Genomic DNA, 10,775 nt, shown 5'->3' with positions numbered 1-10,775 from the left:
CCCCCCGCCGGCCCCCGCGGGGTCCCGCCCGCCAATCACGCGGCTCGCCTGCGAGCCTCTTTCTCGCGGGGCGGGGCTGAGGGGGGCAAAGGGGCGTGGCTCCGAGTCCCCGCCCCCTGCAGCGCGGGGACCGCCCCTCCGCCCAACCGCCCCAGTGATTGACAGGCGGGCCGGGCGGAAGCCGCGGCGCAGGCGCCGTGGCGCCGCCGAGCGCCCCTCCGGCCGGGGTGAGCGTTCCCGGCAGGCCCCGCGCCGCGCCTGCGCAGTCCGGGAGAGGCTTTTAATTCCATTGTGGAGAGGACGGCGTTATTTTTATTAACTGGAGGCGACGGCGGCGGCGGCGGCGGCGGGACCCGTAAGTGTTGCGGGTGGGCCGGGGCGGGGGCGGGCGAGGCCCGGGGGGGGCCGCGGGGCCGTGCGTGCCGGAGCCGGGGCCGGAGCCGGGGCCGGAGCGAGCGGGCTGGGAGCTGGCGCGGGGCGCGCTGCGGTCGGGGCGGCGGCGCGGCGCGGCGGGTCGGGGCGCCCGGGGCCCGGTCCCAGCCCCTCCTCCGTGTCCCCTCTGCCCCCCTCTCCGCAGCCAGGCCTCCTCCGGGGCATGAAAGTCGGCGGCGGGTTCCTGAGCGGCGGCGGCGGTCCCGGCAGCAGCGGCGGCGGCGGTCCCGGCGGCGGCGGCGGCGGCGGCGGCGGTCCCGGCGGCGGCGGCAGGAGGGCGGAGATGGAGCCCACCTTCCCCCCGGGGATGGTCATGTTCAACCACCGGCTGCCCCCGGTCGCCAGCTTCACCCGGCCGGCGGGGTCGGCCGCCCCTCCCCCGCAGTGCGTGTTATCCTCCGCGACCTCCGCAGCCCCGGCCGCCGAGCCGCCCCCCCCGCCGCCGGCCCCGGACATGACTTTCAAGAAGGAGCCGGCGGCGTCGGCGTCGGCGTCAGCGGCCTTCCCCTCGCAGAGGACCTCCTGGGGCTTCCTGCAGTCCCTGGTCAGCATCAAGCAGGAGAAGCCGGCGGACCCCGAGGAGCAGCCGCAGCCCCACCACCACCACCACCACCACCACCACCACCACCACCACTACGGGGGGCTGTTCGCCGGGGCCGAGGAGAGACCTGCAGGCCTAGGAGGCGGCGACGGGGGCGTCATCCAGGACCTCAGCATTCTGCACCAGCACGCCCAGCAGCAGCCGGCCCAGCACCACCGCGACGTGCTGCTCAGCGGCACCGGCAGGACTGACGACCACCACCACGGCGGCGGCGGCGGCGGCGGCGGCGAGGAGCCAAAGCAGGACACTACCGTCAAAAAGGCAAAGAGGCCAAAGCCAGAATCTCAGGGAATCAAAGCCAAGAGGAAGCCAAGCGCATCTTCCAAACCTCCCCTGGTCGGAGACGGAGAAGGCGCCGTCCTCTCCCCAAGTCAGAAACCTCACATCTGCGACCACTGCAGTGCTGCTTTCAGGAGCTCCTACCACCTGCGGAGGCACGTCCTCATTCACACCGGAGAGAGACCCTTCCAGTGCAGCCAGTGCAGTATGGGCTTCATCCAGAAATACCTGCTGCAGAGACACGAGAAGATCCACAGCCGAGAGAAGCCGTTCGGATGCGATCAGTGCAGCATGAAGTTCATCCAGAAGTACCACATGGAGAGACACAAGAGGACGCATAGTGGAGAAAAGCCATACAAATGTGACACTTGCCAACAGTATTTTTCAAGGACTGACCGGCTGTTGAAGCACAGGCGCACGTGTGGCGAAGCCATAGCTAAAGGAGCCGCGAGTGCGGAACCTGGGTCGTCGACCCATAACAGTATGGGTAACCTGGCTGTGTTGTCTCAGGGAAACACAAGCTCCTCGAGGAGGAAAACGAAGTCAAAAAGCCTAGCTGTCGAGAGCAAGGAACATAAGGCCGGTAAAACGAGCGAATCACAGATTTCAAATAACATAAACATGCAGAGTTACTCCGTAGAAATGCCTACCGTGTCTTCCAGTGGAGGCATAATTGGCACCGGTATCGATGAACTGCAGAAAAGGGTGCCAAAATTGATCTTTAAGAAAGGAAGCAGAAAGAACACCGATAAAAACTACCTTAACTTTGTGTCGCCGTTGCCAGACATGGTTGGACAGAAGTCCTTGTCTGGGAAACCCAGTGGCTCGCTTGGCATCGTATCGAATAATAGCGTGGAGACCATTAGTCTTCTCCAAAGTACCAGTGGCAAACAAGGTCAGATAAGCAGTACTTACGATGATGCCATGCAGTTTTCAAAGAAAAGAAGATACTTACCAACTGCCAGCAGCAACAGTGCCTTTTCTATAAACGTAGGACACATGGTCTCCCAACAGTCCGTCATTCAGTCCGCAGGTGTCAGTGTTTTGGACAATGAGACCCCGTTGTCCCTCATTGACTCCTCGGCTCTCAATGCTGAAATTAAGTCTTGTCATGACAAGTCTGGAATTCCCGACGAGGTTTTACAAAGTATTTTGGATCAGTACTCCAACAAATCGGAAAGCCAGAAAGAGGATCCTTTCAGTATAGCGGAACCGCGAGTGGATTTACACACCTCAGGAGAACACTCGGAATTGGTTCAGGAAGAAAATTTGAGCCCAGGCACCCAAACACCTTCAAACGATAAGGCGAGCATGTTGCAAGAATACTCCAAATACCTCCAACAGGCTTTTGAAAAATCCACTAATGCAGGTTTTACTCTTGGACACGGTTTCCAGTTTGTCAGTTTGTCTTCACCTCTCCACAACCACACTTTATTTCCAGAAAAACAGATATACACTACATCTCCTTTGGAGTGTGGTTTCGGCCAATCTGTTACCTCAGTGTTGCCATCTTCATTGCCAAAGCCTCCTTTTGGGATGTTGTTTGGATCTCAACCAGGTCTTTATTTATCTGCTTTGGATGCTACACATCAGCAGTTAACACCTTCCCAGGAGCTGGATGATCTGATAGATTCTCAGAAGAATCTAGAGACTTCGTCAGCCTTCCAGTCCTCATCTCAGAAATTGACTAGCCAGAAGGAACAACAGAAAAATTTAGAGTCCTCAACAAGCTTTCAGATTCCATCTCAGGAGTTAGCTAGCCAGATAGATCCTCAGAAAGACATAGAGCCTAGAACAACGTACCAGATTGAGAACTTTGCACAGGCGTTTGGTTCTCAGTTTAAGTCGGGCAGCAGGGTGCCAATGACCTTCATCACTAACTCTAATGGAGAAGTGGACCATAGAGTAAGGACTTCAGTGTCAGATTTCTCAGGGTATACAAACATGATGTCTGATGTAAGTGAGCCATGTAGTACAAGAGTAAAGACGCCCACCAGCCAAAGTTACAGGTAAGGTCCCAAAAAGTGACCAGGCTGGAGGTCTAATGTAATTTTGTTTTATTTTGAGAACACTGCCATTGGAATGTTTCTACACGATCCTATTAAGAATAATGTAATGCCCTTTCAATGCAACTTTTCATATTTAGTTTATTTTGTTAGCGTGATTTTAGCTCTGTTTGTATTATGATTTTTAAATCAAAATCAATAGATTAAAAAATAGTTTGACATTCAAAGTGACAATGTTTAGCAATCAAATTTACATGTATAGATCGTCAGGGAATAGCCCAAAAGTTTTAAATGCAAAAAAAAAAAAAAAAAAGAAAAAAACCACAAAAACAAAAAAAGCCTCCCCCCCCCCCCCGCCCAAAATAATAAAATAAAAACCCTACAAAAAAAACAAAACAGAACAAAAAACACACACAAAAAAAAAACTTTGTTGCTAGGATTAAGGTTATTCTAATTGCTTTACTCTCAGGAAAGTGTAATAACGCATGGGAATTCTGTACGTTATCACTGTAATGGAATATCCAATTTACAGATAGTATGATAATACATTTCATCATTTAAGTAAGGGATCGAAAACATTTCAAATTGCTCTATCTGGGCATCATGATACACATTTCATCATTTTTAAGTAAGGGATCGAAAACATTTCAAATTGCTGTCTCCATCTAGGCTGATCCAAAATTCTGAGATGTTGGCTACCTATATTTTGTTGCAGCTTTTAAATGTACTCTGAACTTCCAAACCATTCATTCCAGCCTGGTAGAACAAATATTCTTGGATCTTTGATCAAAGCCTGGAATGATAGCTTTAATAAAAGAAGAAAAAAGAAGAAGAAGAAGAAGAAGAAGAAGACGGAAAAAAAAAAAAAATAGCACCCTCTCCTTATCCCAACTGTTAACAAGGCTGTAGTTCCATTAGAAGTTATGATATCCAGCAGTGTTGACACCCGAGTGGTTGGTTGGTACCAGTATTAGAACCCAAGTTGGAATTACATAATTCTCTGAAATTTGGGGTATGCATTATTTATTATACATGGCTTAACATATTGTTCTCTTGTCTGTGTTATTACATGTCACCCACACTTCTGTTTTTTTGTTCTTGTTCTTGACCTACCCTCTTTCTTAGAGTTCTGAGCCTGCCTTGTTCCCTCTTCTATCTAGACAGTTTCAATTTTAGAATGATTTACATTCCATTAGGTAATTCATTAGGCATTTTATATGCCTTATGGCATTCAGATACTAAACAGTAGGATTTAAAAAAAAAAAAAAACAAACCCACATACCTTTTTAAAAAAATAAAACCCGTACAGACTTCCATGTATAATAAAGCCCCACCTATCCTGAGCTACAGATACTAAGGTTGTTAATTCCAACTAGTGACATTGCTAACGCGAGAGGTAAGAGTGTCTGCATTTACTAATGACATCAGAACCTCTTTGTGAAATTGCAGCCTTTAATGTACATTTTAAAAGGGTGCATTAGTCAGTATTGTACAGGGGTCTTGTAAAGTCATCAAAACTTGCTATGAACGCTAATTGCCATTTGAGGCTACTGATGAGACAGTAGCTCTGCTCTAAACCACTTTTTAGCAATTGTATTTTTTTTTTCCTGATTATATTTTTTAATGTACTTTGATGTTTATGCTGATGAGTTTTTTATGTACTTTTGGTGATGTTTCAGTCTTATGTACTCTTCTGACGTCAGAAAAGTACCACTGGTTGTTTGCAGTCTTATTGTGTAATCAGCCTACCACAGGCTTCCATGTATAATAAAGTAATTAATATTGTGCAAGTGTAAAACACTTCTGTTATGAAAGCAGTGTTTGGAAAATAAGAAATTATTAAAAATGGTTACAAAATATTAGTTAATTTCCTTTCCCCACTTTTCCTCCCTTGAGTCTGCTTACCAGCTAAAGGGTCACCTATTTGTCATTGCAAGATTCTTAGAAAATGTGTTTAATCCTCTTAAATTTACACTCAATACTAAAAAAAAGTCTGTATTTCTTATTTTGGTAAGTGCGGTAAGTTCTATTGGGTACAGAGTACAAGCTGTAATCAAAGGATGGAGAGGACCTTTACCACTGTATCTCTTAAACTGTATGATTTTTTCTCCAGTGTTTGTTTTATACAGGTTTTGAATTTCTTTAACTTTTATTGTGTGTACTGAATACTGCATATGTATTATTCTGATTGTTTGCTCTAGTTTACTACCAATAAAAGACCTGTTAATCACAAAATTGAAGAAAGGAGATATCACTTAATATCCAGTAACATTTTTCAGGTTTTTAAATTAGCTACATTTTCTAAAGCATTCACGTCAGTGGTATGACCTACAATATAGGGACTTGTATTCTTACTGTGTGTTTTTTTTAGCTTAAGTGTTTCATATTTCTAGGTTTGTTTTATTTGAAAAATTGGTTACTTCCTTTGTGTTTGAGGTGTACTATATGGAAGGGTAGAAATGTATTAATATTATGTAAATCAGAACATGCTTTGTTGAAATTAGGTTACCTATCCTAAGTATTATACCAGAGAGACTGTCTATTGAGGCCTCATTTAAAATCAGAATCCAGTATCTTTTGGTTCTAGATGCATCCATTTTGGTTCGAAAACGTTGTAATAAGATAACAGTATGACACAAAAATGTCCTTGAGTGTTTTTAGTAGGAAAAAAAAAGTATCAGTCATAGTTTAACCATGTTTGAAAAGGCTACAGGTATAGATAGCAGAAGAAAAGAGGTAAGACATTTAAATATTGGAGATGAAAAGATGTTTGAAAGTGCCTTTTAAAGATGGAGAAAAAATTGTGAGTGGCTATGTAAGATCATGAGAAAATTGTGCTTTGAAATTCAGTGGCTATAAATGTTGAATTAAGGAGTAAAAAATACTAAAGGGTGGAATAGGTCTTTGAAACCTTGGGGGCTTTTTTTTTTTTTTTTGGCGTATGATGCTACTGTAGGGAAATGATAAATTATATTAGGCATAAACATGGCTTTCTCTGTAAGAGAAATATCTACTCCTGGGCCCACATGATTAGGAAAAGTAAATTGGTTCTTTCTTTGCCAAGGTCATTTCCTAGATTTGGTCATTTTCTCGAATAAGACTGCTAAGCAGAATCTCACTGATTCTGCATTCAAATTCACCTCTTGATTTCTCTGCACAGATGACTTCTCTATTCTAGGTTAACCCTAACTTTTTTTTTTCTTCTTCTTCTTCTTTTTTTTTTTTTTTTTCCCACCTACCCTCCCTCTCCTTTGTTTCGGTTTGCGGAATGTTCATATCTGAATATGATCTTTTTAAAATTTAAGGTTTTTACGTTTAAGGTGTTAGGATATGAAGTAGGAAACTGTTGTGTCGCTGTACATTCAGGACGAGGACTACCATAATTTAGCAGTTGCTGCTCAGTAATTTGTGTGGTAATTCAATAATAAGAACTGAAATATGTGAAATATGTGAAAATAAAAGTCTGTGCTTAAAAAAAAATTTTTTTTTTGTACCCTCTATACCCAGTGTGGAGCTCGAACTCACAACCCCCAGATCAGCCAGGCGCTCCTGTACTTAAAATTTTTAGTGTTGTTTTCACATTGTGAACAGCGATCCAAGTATTTCTACCTCTTGTTCCTTCCCTGTGTCTGGCATTTTGTAGTTACTTGTCATTAGTGGTATGTAAGCCTGAACTGGGTGACGGCTTGAGCAATGTGGCCTCATCCTCAGTTTCCAGATTCATAGGTCTCGTTAAACTGAAGAACTTGCCCCAAGAAAAATAAGCTTCTGAACTTCAAAGTTCTATTTTTAGAGTAAACTACATCTGAAGACTATCATTTCTTGAGTTTTATGGTCTTCGTGTTTTCTCTAATCCACAATGACAGGATTTAATTTTTAAAGTGTGATGCAAGATTCCTTTGTTAGTGCTATGATATGATCCACAACCATCACGTGTGAGGTTATGTCAGTAATGTTCCGTGAATATTTTTGCTACGGGATCCCTCCCCACGGAGGAGGACCTGTGTTGGTTTGCCAACCTTCTCGTACCCTCTATGAGACGATAAAGAGTTCCTGACAGATTTTGAGGGAAATCGTTTTGTTCCGCCTGTTCTTTTACCTTCCTTAATTGAATACTCGAACATTAGCATGAAGACAGCACTAGGAATTCTGTTGCCTTATCCTTGATCAAAAAATTTGAAAACAAATCCTCTGAGTTTAAAAAGAGATTGAGCTATGAAGAGGGCCTACACTTTTTAAGTTACTTCTACTTTCTTTGTGCCTGTTTTGCTTTTTAAAAAAGAATTGACTGCATATGAGTGACCAACAGGTAGATTCTATTTAAATTTTCAATGAGCCTTTGCCTCACCTTAGGGGAGAAACTATGTAACTTTTTTTAGGGTTACAGACTTCTTGGGCAGCTGATGATAGAATTGATATCTCCCCACCGCAATTCATTAGAAATATACTTGCACATGAAGATTTACAAGCCAGTCTCTATGCTCACAAGAACCGCCCGCCACTGCTCCCCCCAAAAAAAGCAACCCCCCCCCCCAAAAAAAACCCTTCCCAATAAAAAATTCTTAACCTGTGGACCTTAGGTTAAGAATCCCTGCCTTGGGGCACCTGGCCAGCTCAGTGGGAAGAGCATGCAGCTCTTGATCTCCATAGTGAGTTTGGGCCCCCCTTGGCTAGAGAGATTACTAAAAATAAATAAATAAACTTTGAAAAAGAGAATCTCTGCTTTAGAAGACTGCCTAAATATTGAAATTTTATTTTATAATCAATACCTAAACTAAAAAAAGCATCTGATAATTGAGTACTTAAAGTTTCTTCATATGCAATTTAATTAGTTACCTAGCATTTATACAGAACACATTTAGGTTACAGAAGGCCATAAAGTTTTATGATAAGCTGGCCAAATAATGAGTTGAATATAATTCTTTGCACAGTTTCTCATCTGATAATAAGTACCATAGAGATGCTAGACTTGACAATAGTTCAGTATTTTCCACCAACAAAGAAAATGTGTTAACAGTGTATAATAAATAACTGCAGTCATCTTCTGGGCTCCTTTAGTTTGTACCGGAGTAGCTTCCCACATAAGCATGTATCTTGACAAAAATGAAAGCCCACAACCAACCCATACCTCTTTGCCCAGAAAGAATAATACCGAGTTCTTAATAACATAAGCCTCTGCTTCATATAGCCTGAGTGTGCCTAGCTAGGTTGAAATATCCTGTGCAAGATAAGCCTTGAAAAAGTATGTTGTTACATGTTGAGATAGGTATCTCTTGGGAAATGTAGATAAACAGCTGGAGAAAAAATGTTAATGATTTGAATCTTATACTCCAAGGGGAAAATTTTGTTTCCTGTGTTTGTAGGGAGTAAAAGAATAATGGGCAGAGGTTGTGTGTTAAGGGAGGTAAGGAACATGTTAGAATAGGAGAAGGAAAGGAACAGGTTTACTCCCAATATTGACAGGGGTCCTGAAGAATTTAATCAGAACGGTAAAGGAGACCTTGGAAAAACTGTTCTTACTCCGTCATTCTTTCAGTTCAGACTTCTTTAGGTACTTTGGTTTGGTATGAACTTTAGTACTATTGTGGAACAATTAATAAATAACTTAACAGACAACTGTGGTGAACTTCTGTTTACATTCCCAATCTAGGAAAAAGATGGCTAATCTTTGTGTTTATATATTAAATCTTTTCTTTAGTAACTCATAAAATCACGCAGCTTCCATTGGTTGGTGAGAATTGTAAATAACTTTTTTTTTTTAAATCAAAACAATTGCGGCCAAAATTATTGTCATGTGATGAAGTGAAAATGCACAGAATTTAGGAATTAAGACAAAATCTCTGAATCTGCATCCCCAACCCACCAAAAGAGAACTGTACAAGAGCAGCGTATAAAGGCATATTGTGTTATGACAAAGGAAAAGTGTGAGTGATTGTAACAAGTTGGAAACTCCCTAATTAATTATTATTTTTTAGGTTTTGCTTTGAAACGTGTTGTTTAATTTTAACTTGTGACTGACTCATTTGTTCATTCTACTTTCTATAAGGTCTTGTTTTTATAAGCATTATCTATTGGAAACTTAAAAGGAGCTAGGCTTAATCTTGCTTTTCGAGATCATTACAGCTTTTTTTTTTTTTAAGTCTGGAAGTGACATTTTTAGATTAATTTTTTAAGAATGGATTGCAAAATTGAATGACAAGATCAGCAATGTAACTATTTTATGTTTGGTTGCACATAAACGAGGCTCTTCCTACGAGGAAGCCAAGTATAAACATTTGAAAGAGAGTTCCTTCTTTTTGGAGGATAATGAGAACTGTAAATGGGTATCATTGTGGGTCTCCGTGAATAGACAACCCATGACCTTGATCAGTTTAGTAGTGGAACTGGAAATATCTTCTCTGAGGCTGCAGTGTCTTACTTAGTGGCCCCAAATAACAAAAGTGCTAAGTAGAGATTGGAAAGCGGGCTGAGGTGTGAGACCCAGAGTTTTCATCTTGCAAATGGGTAAAATACAGGAATGAAAGTTATCACGAGAATGTTTGTATTTAATAGACCCAACATGTAAATTTTACTCTGTCGTAAGCACAGCAAATTAGAAAACTTGAGTCAGGTTCATGGCGCTGCATACATGCATTAAAGCACTTTTAAAAATCAGTCTTGTATGATCCCCTTTTGTTTAAGTAGCCTTTCAATGAACAGTGTAAAATTGTGTTAATGGTGTGAAGGATTATGTTGTTTCTGAGGTAAGTTACTGTGGAGTTTTATTCCTTTGAATTTGGGAGATGGTGCTGCAGAAGTTCCACACATTTATTTTTTTAATGCAGTCCACTAAGATATTGTATGTTTCTATACTCGATCACATTTGAAATAGCTATCTATGTGTTGTTGTTTTTTTTTTAATGAGTGATAGTGATTTAGCTGATCTCAAGTTTGGTTAAGAAAATTTATTTATGAGAGGGGACGCCTGGGTGGCTCAGTGGTTGAGCGTCTGCCTTCGGCTCAGGCTGTGATCCCGGGGTCCCGGGATCGAGTCCCGCGTCGGGCTCCCCGCAGGGAGCCTGCTTCTTCCTCTGCCTGTGTCTCTGCCTCCCTCTCTGTGTCTCTCATCAACAAATAAATAAAATCTTTAAAAGAGAAAAGAAAAGAAAGTTTGTAAGAGTAGTCTGAAACCATTAGACTTAACTTTCCTTAATTGCCTAAAGAAAAAATTGTGACTAGATTTAACACAGTTCAGGGTTTATTTGAATATAAAATACCTAAGAATGTTGGACATAGTATTAAAAAAAAAAGTAATCAAACTATTGTGACAGATTTGTCTTTGAAAGAGAAGGAAGGACTATCGTGTAAAGGAAAAATGTAAAGGGATGTAAGGAGAATGATCCTAATGGATGTGTTTACCACAGTCGTGTGGTAAAAGATCTTAAAGATTTGGATGGGATACCTTTAGGAGCCTGGTA

General features: G+C 42.5%; 1 protein-coding gene across 2 annotated transcripts; it reads left to right on the top strand.

The window, feature by feature from the left end:
- Positions 1-240: 240 nt before the first annotated feature.
- ZNF281 (zinc finger protein 281) lies at positions 241-8,934 on the top strand. 2 transcript variants are annotated; one of them, XM_072733444.1, is made up of 2 exons: positions 241-355; positions 578-8,934. In XM_072733444.1, exon 2 carries the CDS (start codon positions 596-598, stop codon positions 3,323-3,325), a length of 2,730 nt encoding a protein of 909 aa, XP_072589545.1. In that variant the 5' UTR covers positions 241-355; positions 578-595; the 3' UTR covers positions 3,326-8,934. The 2 variants fall into 2 exon arrangements, with proteins under 2 accessions (XP_072589545.1, XP_072589546.1); XM_072733445.1 differs by having other exon boundaries at positions 256-355; positions 582-8,934.
- Positions 8,935-10,775: the final 1,841 nt, after the last annotated feature.

The sequence above is a fragment of the Vulpes vulpes genome, chromosome 13 (genome assembly GCF_048418805.1).
Source record: "Vulpes vulpes isolate BD-2025 chromosome 13, VulVul3, whole genome shotgun sequence".
Classification (NCBI taxonomy): domain Eukaryota; kingdom Metazoa; phylum Chordata; class Mammalia; order Carnivora; family Canidae; genus Vulpes; species Vulpes vulpes.
This window is presented reverse-complemented; position numbering and strand designations above follow the sequence as displayed.

What these genes read in the sequence shown, in the direction of transcription:
- ZNF281 (XM_072733444.1), top strand. Translation starts at nt 596, where the DNA reads ATGAAAGTCGGCGGCGGGTTCCTGAGCGGCGGCGGCGGTCCCGGCAGC.